Source organism: Cetorhinus maximus, chromosome 17 (genome assembly GCF_964194155.1).
Source record: "Cetorhinus maximus chromosome 17, sCetMax3.hap1.1, whole genome shotgun sequence".
Taxonomy (NCBI): domain Eukaryota; kingdom Metazoa; phylum Chordata; class Chondrichthyes; order Lamniformes; family Cetorhinidae; genus Cetorhinus; species Cetorhinus maximus.
Window position 1 is genome coordinate 44,380,096 of NC_135895.1, and position 17,724 is coordinate 44,397,819.

General features: G+C 42.9%; 1 protein-coding gene across 3 annotated transcripts in view; it reads left to right on the forward strand.

Moving 5' to 3' along the window:
* The first annotated feature begins 6,378 nt into the window (after positions 1 to 6,378).
* eps15 (epidermal growth factor receptor pathway substrate 15) overlaps positions 6,379 to 17,724 on the forward strand; it is a 177,650-nt gene continuing 166,304 nt past the window's right edge. For all 3 annotated transcript variants that reach the window (XM_078561141.1, XM_078561142.1, XM_078561143.1), the window contains exon 1: positions 6,379 to 6,450. In XM_078561141.1, coding sequence (XP_078417267.1) covers positions 6,424 to 6,450 — 27 coding nt within the window. In that variant the 5' untranslated portion in view covers positions 6,379 to 6,423. The remainder of the gene's footprint in view (positions 6,451 to 17,724) is intronic.

Genomic DNA, 17,724 nt, shown 5'->3' on the forward strand with positions numbered 1-17,724 from the left:
CATCTACCTTGCAGCAGAGGGCTTGCAGTTGCAAGGACAGTAATACTCAGCATATGGCTTGAAACTTAATTGCACCTTCTTGCTGCCCTGTGCAATGATGCCATGGATTGGCACAAAGAGTAGCCCTTCTTGTAAGCAACTGATACAACATCACCTCAGCTCAGCTCTCATCAAACAAGAGTCAGGTGCTTAATGGTCTATTATTTTTCTATAGAATCATTCCCACACCTAGGGCAGTCTTTCCCTTCAAATTCAGTTTGAGGGTGAGCAACTCGTGTCTCAAACCAGTGTCCTCAACTTATATAAGGGCAATTACAGAGGTATGAGGAAGGAGTTGTGTAAAGCCGGCTGGGAAAATAGACTAAGGGGAAGGTCAGTGGATGAGCAGTAGCAGATATTTAAGCAGATATTTCGCAAAGCTCAGCAAAAATTTACCCTTGTCAAAAGGCAGGACTCGATGAGAAGGATGAACCACCTGTGGTTAACAAAGGTTGTCAAGGAGAGTATCCAATCAAAAACTAAGGCATACAAAGCAGCGGAAACTAGTGGTAGACCAGAGAATTGGGAATTTTTTAGTCATCCGCTGCTGGTTCCTAAAAAGCTAATAAAGAGGACAAAAATTGATTATGAAAGTAAATTGACGAGAAATATAAAAACAAACAGCAAGAGCTTCTATGGATATATAAAAAGAGTGGTCAAAGTGAGCGTGGGACCCTTGGAAGATGCGACTGAAGAATTGATATTAGGGAACAGGGAATGGCAGATAACTTGAACCAATGTTTTGCATCAGTCTTTATGGTGGAGGACACTATAAACATCCCAAAGATGTCAGATAAGTAAGGAGCTAATGGGAGGACAGATCTTGTATCAGTCTCTAGCATGAGGAACAAAGTATTTGAGAAACTAATGGGACTAAAGGCAGACAAGTTGCTAGGACATGATGGCCTGCATCCAAGGGCTTTAAAGGAAATGGCTGCAGATATAGTGGAGGCATTGGTCGAAATATTCCAGAACTCGCTGAATTCCAGGAGGGTCCCAGCAGATTGGAAAACCGCTAATGTGAGGTCCCTGTTCAAGAAGGGAGGGAGACAAAAAGCAGGAAATTATAGGCCAATCAGCCTAACATCTGTCATTGGGAAAATGCTAGAGTCCATTATTAAGGAAGAAATAGCAAGACATTTAGAAAAGCTTAATGCAATCAAACAGTGTCAACATGGTTTTGTGGAAGGGAAAACATGTTTGATGAATTTGCTAGAGTTCTTTGAGGATATAACAAGGGGAACCGGTAGATGTAGTGTATTTGGATTTCCAAAATGCATTCGATAAGGTGCCACATAAAAAGTTATTGCACAAGATAGGAGCTCACGGTATTGGGGGTAATCTATTAGCATTGATTGAGGATTGGTTAACACACAGAAGACAGAGAGTTGGGATTATTGGGTCTTTTTCAGGTTGGAAAGACGTAACTAGTGGAGTGCCACAAGGATCAGTCCTAGGGCCTCAATTATTTACTATCTATATTAATGATTTGGAGGAGGGGGCAGAATGTAATGTACCCAAATTTGCTGATGATACAAAAATAGGTGGGAGGGCATGTTGTGATGAGGACAAGGAATCTGCAAGGGGATATAGATGGGTTGAGTGAGTGAGCAAAAACTTGGCAGATGGAGTTTAATGTAGGAAAGTGTGAAGTCATGCACTTTGGTAGGAAGAATCAAAAGGCAGACTATTATTTAAATGGAGAGAGACTCCAGAAAAGTGCAGCACAGAGGGATCTGGGTGTTTTTGAGCATGAAACACAAAAAGTTAGCATGCAGGTGCAGCAAGTAATTAAGAAGGCAAATGCCTGAACTTTTAGGGGATTGGAGTTTAAAAATTGGGAAGTCTTGTTACAATTGTACAGGGTGTTAGTGAGGCCTTACCTGGATTAGTGTGTACAGTTTTGGTCCCTGTATTTAACAAAGGATATACTGGCATTGGAGGCAGTTCAAAAGAGATTCACAGGCTGATTCCTGGGATGAAGGGGTTGACTTATCAAGAACAGTTAAACAGGTTAGGCCCTGATTCATTAGAGTTTAGAAGAATGAGGGGTGATCTTATTGAGATGTACAAGATTCCAAGGAGGCTTGACAGGGTAGCTGTGGAGAAGATGTTTCCACTAGTAGGAGAATCTCGAACGAGGGGACATAGTTACAGAATAAGGGGACACTCATTTAAAATGGAAATGTGAAGGAATTTCTTCTCTCAGAGGGTAGTGAATGTCTGGAATTCTCTACCTCAGAGAGCTGTGGAGGCTAGATCACTGAAAGTATTTAAAGAGAAGGTGGATAGATTTTTGAAGTAGCAAGGAGTTGAGGGCTACGAGGAGCTGGCACGAAAGAGGAGTTGATCTGTCTGGGCAGATCAGCCATGATCTTATTGAATGGTGGGGCAGGCTTGAGGGGCCAAATGGCCTAATCCTGCTCCTATTTCATATGTTCTAATGTTGGGCTGTCACTTCCTAATGCCAGTTGACTGAATTTTTCACCAGTATTGCGATGCCTTTGATTCTTCCCACCCCTTTATAATTCACTTACACATAATTTTCTTCTCTAACTCCTGGTGTCATTTCTAGACCTGACTTATTTATTTACAATGTTAATGTAACTATATAAATTCATTCATTATGAGCACAGACTCTACTAGAGCCTGCTTGAAGCCAGCACAATTGGAGTAGAAACAGGGACACAGGGTAGAACAGTTAATGTGCCAAAGTAATGTGTCAGATAGCGCAGGGATGTAGATTCCTACTTGATTCCCTGCATATGAACTTCCTGGGTTTATCAAGGCAGGTTATTGGGTAAATATAATGCAAAAAGAGACAAAATCAGGGAAGTTCATCCTGGAGTACTCCATCAACACCTCCTGCGTTATTTAGAACTATGTGAGTAATTTGTTTATTTAATGGTTCAAGTATTTGGACATGACCCAAGGAGATTGAACTGGGGAGAATAAATACAAGTTTTAAAATGGAGGAAACTTGGGAGTAGGGAAGAACTGTATTTTCTTGACCTAGTGTTCCTGCACAGTGCTACCCCAAGTGACCGTAGCATGGCTGTGAAAGGCTGCTGACAGTGGGGGAGACTGCAAATGGCCTTACAGGATGCCCTAGAGCAACTCTTGGCCTAGAAGGCCTGGCTTTGGACTTCACCTTGGCATGGGTGACAGCAGTCTGAGCTGACTGGCAGACAGACAACAGCAGGGGCATTGGTGCTGCTGTGATTCCCCCCAGGTTGTGCCTCAGCAATCCTAGTAATCTGTTGGAACACAGATTATCGGACTGCTTTGAGAGGATTTGAGCTCTCGTATCTGTAGCCACAATGGCAGCAGTCTGAGCCTGCATGACGACAAACTGAGACTCCATGGCCTCAGTCTGAGCTTCCACTGAGCACTCAGATGTTGGGTGGCTTTTGCTTGGGCTGTAATGGAAGCTGAGACATTGGTCATCAGGCACTGTATCATGGTTGGGTCCACAAGTGTTCTCATTGAGTTGGCCACTACTTTCACAGTGAAAGAGAAGGGTTCCAAACTCTGTGTAAAGCCCTGTGTCAATTTGGAGCTGGACTCTCCCATGCTCTTTGACAGTGACTGCAGGCTTTCCATCAGTTTTTTCCTGTACGCTGTCCCATAGAAACTATCCTTTGGTAACAGAATTTGTGTGTGATCTCACCTCTGGCAAGCCAGCACCTGCACCTTTCGCCCCTTCCTTGCCACAGGTCACTCCTACCTGGTGACTCACAATGTGCAGATACTGCCACTATGCTACCTGGTAAAGTGTCTGTACTGTCAGTACCTGAGCTAGTGTCTGTGGGTGAACAATCAAGTGATAGTGTTTCATCATCATGTGTTCTGTTCTTCCTAGCCTTTATGCCTGACCAGGTATGGATCTTGGGTATCTGAAAGGAAGGGGGTGGCAGAAGAAGTGCATGCTTAGGCCAACTGCAGCTTGTATATCAGAAGAGATTGTGGGATGACAGGGGAGTGGGATTTGAAAAGGTAGAATAAGCAGGAACATACCGTCATCTTCTGTGATTTCAGTTTGTTCTTGGTCTTGGCCTCAGTGACAGCCGCCCCAATTATGGCAACCTCCATCTCCTACATGAGGCTAAGGATATGCAGCCCTACCTGTGCCCCGTCGGTTAACTGCCGCTGCAGGTTATGTACCATTTTGACCCACTTCCCTCTCTCTTGAAGAGCAATGAGTGTGGAGAAAAGAGTTTGGGTAATGTGTCTATCATTGTTGAATAGGTAGCAACATATACAAGCTGTGAGGTGTGGCTATGAGGCTTGTAGTGGTGCTAGGTGTATGAGGGTGAGGCGAAGCAATGTATGTGATGTGCTTGATAGATATTGTTGGTGGATAAGTCGGCGGGGTGTGGTGAATTGAGCAATGTCTGAGGTTAATGGATCAATTGTAAGGATATGGCATTTGAAAGTGAATTCAGTGACCTTTGACCACTTGTGCGATTAAGCATCTTGCATCACTGTATCCAGGTCTTAGAATAATACTATGTGCATTGATTCCTAAAGCTATGTGCATCCATTTCATTCTAACTGTTTATCTGGAGGGCCCCCTGTGGCTACAAGACATCTGTCCTCCTGTCCACCTCCTGCACCAGGGCCTCGAGTGCTACATCAGAAAATCTGAGAGCCCGCACTCTACTGTGTCATGTCATTTTCACTCGTCGTGTACACTTTTCTACAATTAGGCCAGTATCTGCTGTAGCCAGAATGCACCTCTGTTTTAAGAGGTACAAATTGGCTTTAAATAGCGCCGGTTAGCTTTAAGTGGTATAAAAACAAAAAATGCTGGAAATATTCAGCAGTTTTGGCAGCACTGGTGGAGAAGGAAAGTTAATGTTTCAGGTCAATGACTCTTTGTCAAAACATTCTGATGAAGGGTCATCAACTTAAACATTAAATCTGTTTCTCTTTCCACAGATACTGCCAGATCAGCTGAGTTTTTTTCAGTATTATCCATTTTTATTTCAGATTTCCATCATCTGCAGTACTTTACTTATATACTAGTTTTAAGTGGGACTAGCGTTGTACAAGTTTAGACTTCCTACTAGGGCATGCAGCCACTCAACAGCATGTTCAGGGCTGGGCTACGTGCCACAATTATTTAAATTAGCAGGCAGCACCAAGTTTGAATGCTACATGTATTACTTTAGAATGGACATAGGTTAATGAGTTTTGTGATCCATGTCTATTAAGATTTTAGCTAAACTTTGAAGTTTAATTTCTGTTTTTACGTAGACAAATGTGGCAGCAAGGTCCCACAAACAGCAAAGATAACTCGTTAATTTCTTTCAGAGATAAATATTTGCCAGGTCACCTTACCTACTTTTCTTCAATTACAGACATAAATTTCCTTACATCTGCTTCAACAACCTGATAGAACCTTGGCTTATCATCTCATCCAAAAGATTGCAATTCCAACAATACAGAACTTCCTCAGTATTACACTGGCATGTCAGCCTAAATGATACAATCAAATTCTTGGACCAACAACCTTTTGACTCAGAGGGCCAGGATGCTGCCACTATCAAGATGGCACAGGAGAAAACTTTTTATTTATTTGTCCATGGGATGTGGGCATCACTGGTAAGGCCAGCATTTATTGCCTATCCTTGCTTGCTCTTGAGAAGGTGGTGTTGATTCACCTTCTGAAACCACTATAGTCCAAGTGGTGAAAGTATTCTTCCAAAGCTATTAGGAAGGAAGTTCCAGGAGTTTGACCCAGTGGTGATGAAGGGATGGCAGTATACCTCTATAAATCAGGATAGTGTGTAACTTGCAGTGGAACTAGGAGGCTGAAGTGTTTCCAAGTGCCTTAGCTGCTGCCCTTGTCCTTCCAGGAGGGCCTGAGTTTGGAAGCTGATGTCAAAGGAATCTTGGTAAGCTGCTACAGTTTATCTTGTAGATGGTACACACGTGGTGCACCTGCCAAGGGAGTGAATGTTTAAGATGGTGGATAGGGTGCCAGTCAAGTGGGCTATTTTGTTCTGAACGGTGTTGAACTTCTTGGGTGGTGTAGAAGCTGCCCTCATCCAGGCAAATGGAGAACATCCTATCACACTCCTGACTTGTGCTGTAGAGATGGTGAGCAGACTTTGGGGGGTGAGGTGAGACATATGACAGAACGAAAGATTGAGAGATAAAGGTCCACCTGGCTTGCTCTTAAGAACTGAAATGGGCAGCTAGAATGGGGCGGGGGTATTGATGTTTTTTTTTTAGTTTTCATTTGTTTGTGAGCAAGCTGCATGCTTAACCTCCTGAAGTGATGTATTCCATCTGAAAATCCAGCGCCAGGTTTTATTTGTGATCCTAAAGTTCACGAACTTTTTTCAGTGCATGATGGGCTAAAGTGTAGGAAACAGCATGGCGGGGCAGTTTACACTCACTCAGGTAAAAACTGGGCCTTCTCCTTTAAAACATTGGCGTTATCACAGCGTTTGCGATGATTTATGATGGGGAATAAGGAGTGGGCGCGGAAGGAATGCGGTCCCGGTGGTTGAGAGGAACTGAGTGTTTATTCTGTAAAGCTCGCCTTGCGGTGGGGCTGGTGCGCGGGCAGCGACAACCGGGAAAGAAGAAACAAACCTGTGGGCGTAGTTGGTGGGAAACTGCGATTTAGCTGAGGGTTTGGAGGAATTGCCGGGCCTACATCACCCCGCTGGGCAAAGACAAGTGTGGGTGGGTGGTTACTTTACTGCAACTGTGGGAGGGCGAGACCGGCAACATTTAAACTGTATCAGGAACATGTTACACTGATTTGACTTTAATGTGACACTTCATAAATAAATGTCTCATTTAGGGGAAACGGCAATGTATTCGCATCCAGATCTGATGTCCGATTACTGGTGTTTTTTATTTCCTTGGCTCTTTCTCATTATATTTACGCCGAGCTTCAAGCCCAGACTTTATTTACCACATAAATAGTGCATTACACAGGTTGAGGCTTCGCCCTGCTAAAACACTGCTTTATGGTGAGCAGTGCTTTCGGAGCAGATTGCCTGAAATGTTACTATCGCTATGTCAAATGATATCACAGATAGAATCACAGAATGATTACAGCACAGAACCAGGCAATTTGGCCTGTTGTGTTCATCTGCAAGAGCAATAACTCAGTCAGTCCTATTCTCCTCTTTCCCTATAGCCCTGCAATTTTGTTCTCTTTAGCTAATTATGCAATATCTTCGTGAAAGCCGTGGTTGAATCTGCCTCCATCACCTTATCAGCTGTGACACACGGCAATTAGGCACCCTTTGGCCCTAGGCTGAACTGCAGAAGATCACAGAGGAATCTTTGACCCAGAGATGTGATATACAGACCCACCAGCATGTCGATGTGCCCTGGTGACCGTTAACCAGGTCCCAGCTATGGGTAAAATCTAGCCACTGCCTCGTGGGTCTGGCTTGGGAGAGTCAAAGCTACTGGAGTGGAGCCCTATAGGCAGCAGGTGACCCTTTTAAGCAAGCAACTTCTGCAAATGAATGGTCTCCAGATGTAGGGGCTCCCACTCTTCCTCTTCAGGGCATAAGGTTGAGAGGGAGATGCAGATTCTGGGCAAGTCTGGGTCTCCAAATCCTGCCCAGCTACGCAGACAAAAAATCAAATAGAATACTTCATCTTTGCTCTCACTTCCTGTATGGCACATAGATTTTGAACAGATCTCGCAACTGAAGAATAGGCATCCATGAGGTACTGTGAGCCATCAGCAGCAGCAGCAGAATTGTATACAACCACAATCTGTAACCTTATGGCCTGGCATATCCCCCACTCTACCATTACCATAAAGCTATAATACAGGACTACTTGCATGCCAAACAGCGTAAGCAACAAGCGATAGACAGAGCTAAGCGATCCCACAACCGTTGGATCAGATCCAAGCTCTGCAGTCTTGCCACATCCAGTCATGAATGATGGTGGACAATTAAACAACTCACTGGAGCTGGAGACTTCACAAATATCCCCTTCCTCAATGATAGGTGAGCCCAGCACATCAGCGCAAAAGATAAGGCTGAAACATCTGCAAAAATCTTCAGCCAGAAGTGCTGAGTGGATTGTCCATCTCCACCTCCTTTGGAGCTCCCTAGCATCACAAATGCCAATCTTCAGCCAATTCGATTCACTCCACGTGATATTAAGAAACAGCTGAAGGCACTGGATACTGCAAAGGCTATGGGTCCTGACAACATTCCAGCAATAATATTGAAGACTTGTGCTCCAGAACTTGCCACCCCCCTAGCAAAGCTGTTCCAGTACAGATAAAACACTGGCATCCACCTGGCAATGTGGAAAATTGCTCAGGTATGTCCTGTACATAAAAAACAGGACAAATCTAATACAATCGGACAAATCTAATCCAGTCAATTACCGCCCTATCAGTCTACTCACGATCATCAATAAAGTAATGGAACAGGTCATCAACAGTGCTATCAAGCGGCACTTGATTAGCAATAACCTGCTCATTGATGCTCAGTTTGGGTTCCGCCAGTGCCACTCAGTTGCTGACCTCATACAACCTTGGCTCAAACATGACAAAAAAGGCTGAATTCCAGAGGTGAGGTGAGAGTGACTGTCCTTGACATCAAGGCAGCATTTGACCAAGTATGACATCAAGGAGCCCTAGCAAAACTGGAGTTGATGGAAATCAGAGGGAAACCTCTCCACTGGTTGGAGTCATATCTAGCATAAAGAAAGATGGTGGTGGTTGTTGCAGGTCAGTCACCTCATTCCAGAACATTACTGCAGGAATTCCTCAAGGGAGTGTCCTCGGCCCAAACATGTTCGGCTGCTTCATCAATGACCTTCCTTCCATCATAAAGTTAGAAGTGGGGATGTTCGCGAATGATTGCACAATGTTCAGCACTATTCGTGACTCAACAGATACAGAAGCAGCCCATGTCCAAATGCCAGAAGACATTTCTAGGCTTGGGCTGACAAGTGACAAGTAACGTTCGTGCCACACAATTGCCAGGCAAAGACCATCTTCAACAAGACAGAAACTAACATCGCCCCTTGACATTCAATGGCATTACCATTGCTGAATCCTCCACTATCAACACCCTGGTGGTTACCATTGACCAGAAACCTAACTGGGATAACCATATACATACTGTGGCTACAAACACAAGTCAGAGGCTAGGAATCCTGTGGCAAGGGCAAGTAACTCACCTCCTGAACCCCCCCCCCAAAACCTGATCACCATCTACAAGGCACAAGTCAGGAGTGTGATTGAATACTCTCCACTTGCCTGGATGTGTGCAGCTCCAACAAAACTCAAGAAACTTGACACCGTCCAGGACAAAGCAGCCCGCTTGACTGGCACCCCCCCAACAAGAATTCACTCCCTCCACCACCGACGCACAGTAGCAGCATCTGCAGGAACATGCCAAGTCTCTTCAGACAGCACCTTCCAAACCAATTACTGCTATCATCTAGAAGGACAGGAGCAGCAGATGCATGACAAAACCAACACCTGGAAGTTCCCCTCCAAGCCACACACCATCCTGACTTGGAAATATATCGCCGTTCCTTCACTGACGTTGGGTCAAAATTCTGGAACTCCCTCCCTAAAAGAACTATGGATGTACCTACACCACATGGACTGCAGCGGTTCAAGCAGGCAGATCACCACCACCTTCTCAAGGGTACTTAGGGATGGGCAGTAAATGCTGGCCTACACCCAATGAATGAATATTAAAAAACAACCTTGTGCCTTTCCAGAAATGGCTTCTTCAGCCATACAAAGAAGTGTAACATCTCATCTCGCCTCCCCAAAGTTTTGAGGCTGTATTCTCATCATCTCCCGCAGATGACAGGATGCCAATCTGACATTCTTGGGATGTGCATTCCAGATCTTCAACATTATTTTGTAATGTGTTTTTCCTCCTATTGCCTTTGGTTCTTTTGCCGTTCACCTTAAATCATTGTCCTTTGGTTCTTGACCCTTCGGCCGGTGCAGACAGCTTCTCCCTATCTGTCCAGACTCCTCATGATTTTGAAGACTGCTATCAAATCTCTGCTTAATCTTCTCTTCTAAAAGCACAACAGCCCCAGCTTCTCTAATCTATCCTCATAACTGAAGTCCCTCATCCCTGGAACCATTCTTGTAAATCTTTTCTGTACTCTCTCTGATGCCTTCACCTACTTCCTAAAGTGCAGTGTCCAGAATTGGACACTACTCCAGTTCAGGCCGAACCAATGTTTTATAAAGGTTCACTATAATTTTCTTGCTTTTGTATTCTAAGCCCAGGATCTCATATGCCTTTTTAACTGCTTCCTCAATTTGCCCTGCCAACTTCAATGATTTGTGCGCATAAACTCCCAGGTTTCCTTTGCTCCTGTACCCATTTTAGAATTGTACCCTTTATTTTATATTGCTTCTCCTCATTCTTCTTCCCAAAATTAATCACTTCACACTTCTTTGCTATAAATTTAATTTGTCATGTGTTTGCCTATCTTTTTTGAAGTCCGTCTCCATTCTCCTCACAGTTCACAATACTTCCAACTCTGGTGGCATCTGCAAATTTTGATATTGTGCCCTGGACAAGTCTAGTCCTTTAGATCAAGAAAAGCAGTAGTCCTAGTACCAACCTCTGGGGAACCCCACTATATCCCTACCTCCTGTCCGGAAAACAACTGTTCACCATTACTCTGTTTCCTGTCACTCAGCCAAATGTCTCTTTTTTTCCATGGGCTTCAACTTTGCTGACAAGCCTGTTAAATGGCACTTTATCAAACATCTTTTGGAAGTCCATATGCTTTACACAGGAGCATTATATCAAGTATTGCACAGTGTTTTCTGTTGTGTTCTTTTGGGGTCACAAATTGAATTGCTGTTAAGTGAACATAGGGTGAGGTGAGAATTTGACGTGTTCAGGCTACAAGTCAGACCTTGGCTTTCTCCTTGTTTGAAAAGTGTGACAGGTAAAAACATTCAGGAGTTGGAGATATTCTGATTCTGTTGACAGTTAAGGTTTTTTTAACATATAAAATGACCTCCTTTCTCTTTGCACTGAGAAAAAAATTGTAACATAGATACATCGTAGCCTATTGATTCTGGGAGACCAAAACACCACCTGAATCCTGCATACGTAGCACATGATTTCTGGGCATGAAGGTTGATTATGTTAGAAATTCAGAGGACTTTGTGAACGTTGAAATTTAAGATTTACGCAGTTTATTACAATCTCACTTTGGTCAAGCAGTCACTGTTATATTTTTGTTCTGTACATCTTTTTGGCCTTTTTGCCATTTAGTTTGTATCTTCTGTTATTGTCAAAACAATTGCCATTTATATTTTGCCTTGCCACTTTTTTTTTTTGCCTTTTGAGTCTGTTTGATGCTTATGCCAATATTTTACTACATTGGAATAAGTAGTGTTCGTTAAGTCATCTGACAGGAAGAGCGTTATTGTTTTCTAGGCTGACCCACCTCTTTTAAATGCAACATTAGATATCACCATTATACAAAAAATATTCATACGTGGCCTGAGATTGTAAGTACCCATCTATAGTTTTAGATACTAAATGATAACATTGTGACACAGCAGGGGTTTGAGGGGAAAAAACTTGCATTTATATAGCACCTTTCATAACCACCAAATGTTCCATAGTACTTACACAACTAATGAAGTGCTTCTGGAAGTTTAGTGATGTTCTAATGTAGGAGACGGAGCAGCCAGTAGTCACACAGCGAGCTCCCACTGCGATGTGATAATAGCTTGATAGTTTAGTTTTGTGATATTGATTGAAGGATAAATATTGACCAGAATACCGGGGATAACCTCCCTGCTCTTCGAAATAGTGCCATGGGATCTTTTATGTTCACCTGAGAGGTCAGACGGGTCCTTGGTTTGATGCATCATCAGAAAGACGACACCTCCAACAGTGCAGCACGCACTCAATACTGCATTGGATGTGAACCTGGATTGTTAAACCCCCTGCTAACTTGGAGGTCAGAGTGGCAGCAACTGTGACATGACTTACTTTGATGCTGTTGTGAAAAGATGTGATGTGAAAGATTAGGCTAGCTTTGTTATTATATAATCTGCTTCTGTCCTTTCTTGTGATTTTGCTCATCTAAATCTCTGTATGGTATGTTGCCATGCAGTCCTGACCCAGCATTGAATTTCAGTATACCATACAATCTCCTGCCTTTAATGCAGATTGACAGCTAGTATCTCAGTTAGCAAGATGATCCAGGATAGTGTTGCTGTAGGGAGAAGTTTTCCGCTAGTTAGTCATCTTTCAATATCTTACCTGCCAGTGTTGTTACAAGATTTCATGAAGTGTAATAAATAAGTTTTGTCCTTTTATTATTTTGTAACATCTAGCCTTATCTATTGATTTACTTTTAGATTTGTACTCTGTTCCTTCCTGCCGTGGTCTGTTTATCATTTCCCACATTAATACCTCCCTCTCTTGCCTTGTCTCTACTCTTGAATTTACCACGTTTTCCTAAATTTGATCCCTTGCCCCCCCAATATTTAGGTTAAAACCCTCTCTACTTCCCTAGTTATGCGGCTCGTAAGAACACCGGCCCCAGCATGGTTCAGGTGTAGACCATCCCAATGGTACAGCCTCCACTTTCCTCAGCACTGGTGCCCACAAGCCATAACTCACTTCTCCCACACCAGTCTTTAAGCCTTCTCTCATCTAGAGTTATCTCTCTAATCTTATTTGCCTTATGCAAATTTGCCTTCTAGAGATTGTTACCTTTGATGTTCTGCTTCTTAATTTGGTGCCTAGCTCCTCATACTGATTATGCAGAACCTCCTTCCTTATCATGTCCCTATGCCATTGGCACTACATTACCATGACAACTGGATCCTCCCCCTCCCACTCTGAGTTCCTCTCCAGCCCTGAGCAGATTTTCCGAACCCTGGCACCGGGCAGGTAACAGCCGTCTGGACTCTTATTCTTTGCTGCAGAAAATTGTGTCAATCCCCCTCACTGTACTGTCCCCTATTACCATCACATTGCTTTTTGCTCCCCGCTTGAATAGCTTCCTGTACCATGGTGCCATGGCCAGTCAGCTCATCCATCTTGCAGACCTTGCTTTTGTCCACACAGGTTGTGAGCACCTCAAACCTGTTTGACAATCGCAAAGTCTGAAGCTCCTACACTACTGTCTGCTCGATCCCTTTATCTACCTCACTGCCAGTCACATCCTCCTGTCCCTCACTGCTGACCAAAACAGACGACCCTATTCTAGGAGGTATGACCGTCTTCTGGAAAAAAGTGACCAGGTAGTTTTCCCCCTCCCTTACATTGCACAGCGTCTGCAGTGTGGCTTCCAGATCAGTATTCCTGATTCGGAATCCCTCTAGCTGCTTACACTTTCTGCAGGTGTGTTTGTCCTGGATTGCTTTGGTGTCCATAGGGTCCCACATTCCACAGCTGCAACATAACACCTGTCCTGCCAGTGTTACTTATGTTATTTAGTTAATTTAAACTAATTACTTTCTGAATTAACTTAGAATAATTCCTATGTATCTAGAATTTACTGTGCTTATTAAATGCTTGCACCATGTACAACTAAAAGTTATACTTAATTACACAGGTATGTGTGTTAGGTATTTTAATTATTTTATTTTTAAATTATCTTAAACTTTTAGTTCTTATATTTATAGATATACTTAAACTCTTGTGTCCTAAGCTAGCTATTAATATACTGTCCCTTACACCAAGCAGTTACTGGCCAATCAGTTTAGTAGTTTCCTGGGATGCCACGGTTGTATTTTTTAATTCAGTTTCTTCAGCAGTGGAAATGGTTTTTAGACTCACGCTGCTCTTTCCTCTTGCACTGTTTTCAGACTCCGCTGCTCTCTCCTGTCTCGCTGCTTTCAGACTCCCGCTACTCTCTGCTCTCACGCTGTTTTCAGACTCCCACTGCTCTCACCTCTTGTGCTGTTTTCAGACTCCTGTGCTCTCTCCTTGGGGATAGGCAGGAGTGGGGAGTTGAGGCCACAATCAGATCAGCCATGATCTTATTGAATGATGGAGCAGGCTTGAGGGGCCAAATGGCCAACTCCTGCTCCTGATTCATATGTTTGCATGTTTACTGCATGTGTACTTGCCTTTGGAGAAGGAAACAGCCTACATTTCAAGTTGATGACCTTTTGTCAGGAAGTATCTGAGAATTTTGCTTTCCTATCTTTAGACTAGATTGCTGTGTCCCTGGAGGGAAATTTAGAAGTAGTTCCCTTGCGGTTTCTGCTCTTTGTTGATGGTAAAGGTTAGAGGGCTGTTAGATATTGTTGAAGTAAGCTTGATGAGTTGTTGTAGTGTTTTCTATAGATAGTTGCTTCAAGCAGGTGAGTGAGGCAGAATGGCTCCACATTTTTTCTGACTCCTCGTTTGCTCGCAACGGATTTGTAAAAAAGAATATGGTTGCCACTTCAGTGAGTGTTTAACTGTTTACGTGCTGTGACTGTAAAAAAAACTTAGGCATCCTTGAGTTTTTAAAAAGAAAAGAGGATAGTATTTATTCTACTTAACTCGGTCTAAGAAAAACAATAAAAATGCTCCAACTTTCATGTACACGCACGTACCAGTAAGTTACAGAGTGAGAGGTTAGATTAAGTGATATTTTAAAGTCCAATAAAGGCTAATGTTATATGGATCTCATAGGTTGATGACTTGGATGGATCCAGGCTAAGCTCAGTGATCCCTCAGGATTTGTCATTGAAGCAGTTTAAAGATATTGGTGGAGACAGCAGCTGCTGGATTAATGTTTTAAAAATCTCTATCTGTGGCATGTGGATAGTCAAAAAGCAGACAGGGTTGAGCTTGCAGGATGGTTGAAGAGAGGGGGAGAGAGAGGGTGTTGACTCGGGGACCTTCTGTTCTGTTCGTCTCCAGACTGGCTTATTTCCCCTGGTTCTTGGAGTAATAAGGTTTGTTATCTGAAGTCAGTTTGGATCATGAGACCACATGATCAATACCTCTCTTGTCCACACAAATAATTCAAAGTCAGTAACCATTGCTACACAATGTGGAATGCATGGTAGCTGTTCACACCTGTTATGATGCATTGGTTTCTCTGCAGCTCTCTTTATTAAGTATCAAGCTTAGAGACAGTGAGTCTCGGAGCCAATGGATTTTGAGTTTGGGAAGTGCACAGACAAGAAGAGGTGTAAATTCGACAAGTGGTTTCATTTCCAGCATGCCCATTCAAGGGAGGGCACCCCACCTGTGGTCATTAATTAAAAACTTTCCGGAGACTTGAGATAATTCTGAGTCTGTGCAGAAATTAATGTACTTTTAACACAAAGAATAAAACGTTTATTAAACAAGAAAAAATGAACTATATTACACCAGACAAAAAGGTTGTAAAGATTTCAATACAAACCTCGGGAAATGATTCAAATCACACCTATTCCTCCACCCCTTTACATATACATACAAATTCATAAAGATAACACAATTTACAAATTACCTGACTCTCGGCAGTCTTCTTAGCAACTGCTGTTTTAGTCTTTAAACTCAACCGGTGGTTTTCAGTCAGTGAATACATAAAGTAATTTTTGATATAAAGCATGACTTTGCAAATAGTACATAGTGGAGGAAGTGGATATTGAGTTCAGTGGCAGGGACATCAATCTAGATTTTTGTCATGGTCAGATTAACCAATAAAGAATAATTGCTCCAGCCCAGTAGAAGCTAGCATGCCTAATGAATGACGAGCGATTACAACACGGCACAATGGCAAAAGACAAGGAGTGTCCTGGGTGCAGAACAGGGACATGCCTCACATATCTTATTGTGTGAATCATTATTCTCAGCAAGCAATGTGAAGTCAAAGTATCACTTGCAACTGCTGGACAAAAACCCAGCAACTGCCCCAAGATGTGCTATGCCTGACGAATTCATGCCAAAATTCCAAACTTTAGTGAAAGAAAAAGACTTCAAAGTTTCACACTGAATGATGGCAGATTGTTATGACCAGCTGATGTTAATACTGGACAAGTCAGACCCCAGAGTGAAACTTGGCTTGATAGATCCTAACTTTTATTTTGTTTTAGAAACCATGGAGGGCAGTTACTGAACACATGCTAATGTACTTTTAACACAAATAATAAAACGTTTATTAAACAAGAAAAAATGAACTATTTTACACCAGACAAAAAGGTTGTAAATATTTCAAAACAAACCTCAGTAAATGATTCAAATCACACCTATTCCTCCACTCCTTTACAGATACATACAAATTCATAAAGATAACACAATTTACAATATCTATCTTATACTCTAATATTCAGGGTAAGTATGAACTAATGTGAACTAATAGGTGAACTGTGGTCGGACACACCACACCCCAAAATGAGTGACAGATGTTACCATTGGATTTCTCATCAACCCACCCCTCCCACAGATGCTTGTTACACTGTGAGCCAACTGGCCTTTCTGAAACTCTGTCTTTCTCTCAAGGGCTTCCAATCTCCACACTTGGAATTATTTGGAACTCACCTTGGAATTATTTCCTAAATGTCGCTTCCACTCGAGCGCCTTCAACAAGGATCCACCTCCAGGTTTTCAATCTTGCTTTCCGATGTCCCCTTTTCCGTGGATTTGCGCATACACCTGAGCTTCACCTTCACCTTCCAAGCACAATTTCAGCTATTCAGCCATGCCAAGCAGAGCACCATTGCTCCAAAGACTCTCAGCTGCCTCCTCAGATCTTCAAGCTTCTCCTGAGCTCACTTTGCTTTAAGTCTGCTCCACGCAGCTTTCTTTTTAACTTGGAGCCAGTTGCCCTGCTCCTTTCTCTCAACTTTGTTCGACAGGATCTATTTATGATCTCTGTCCTTGTCCTTTACCTAGGACTGTCTTCTGGGATTTGTTTCTGACCCATGTCTTTATCACTGCCTTGGGACCTTCTTCTGGGAGCTTCTCCCGATGTCCTGCTCCGTGGGACACCTTCTCTCGAATGGCGCTCCTCTTCAGGACACCTGACCTCCAATTTTGTGCTCTTTCACTTTTCCTCCTTTTTTTTGCGCAGGCGCGCAGGACCAGCTGCCAACTTAAAAGAATTTTTAAAAATGAACTGTGCATTTGCACAGTTCCCAGCCTGAAGACTGTGAAATCAGCAACTGCGCATGTGTGGCCATTCTACAGACGGCGCATGCACAGAAGTCCCGAAGCCGGCTGGGAACTGTAGTTCCCACACTCCAATTTAAACTTAAGGTAAGCTTTTTTCCTCTTGGGGGTTTTTCACAAGATATTTAAGTAAATGCACACATGAAGTACATTTGCAATATTGTATATATAACATCTCCCAATAAAATTTGTTTATGCAGCTAAAATGGTGCCACTTTAGCCATGTCTCTGGCTGGTCAGTGGTTTTTCTCTGGACAACACTGCTGTAAGTTAATAGCCATAAACCTTTCAGCTGTTCATTCCTATTCACTTCACTCTTTCATTTCTGTCACAGTGCCTCTACTGCACATTTCATCTGTCTTTTTAGGAAATAAAGTTGTATGACATGGGGGAGACGGTTGCATAGTGGTAATATCACTGGACTAGTAATCCAGAGGCCCAGGCTAATATTCTGGGGACGCGGGTTCAAATCCCACCAAGACAGCTGGTGGAATTTAAGTTCAAATAATTAATAAATCTGGAATTAAAAGCTAGATGGTGACCATGAAACCATTGTTGATGGTCTTAAAAA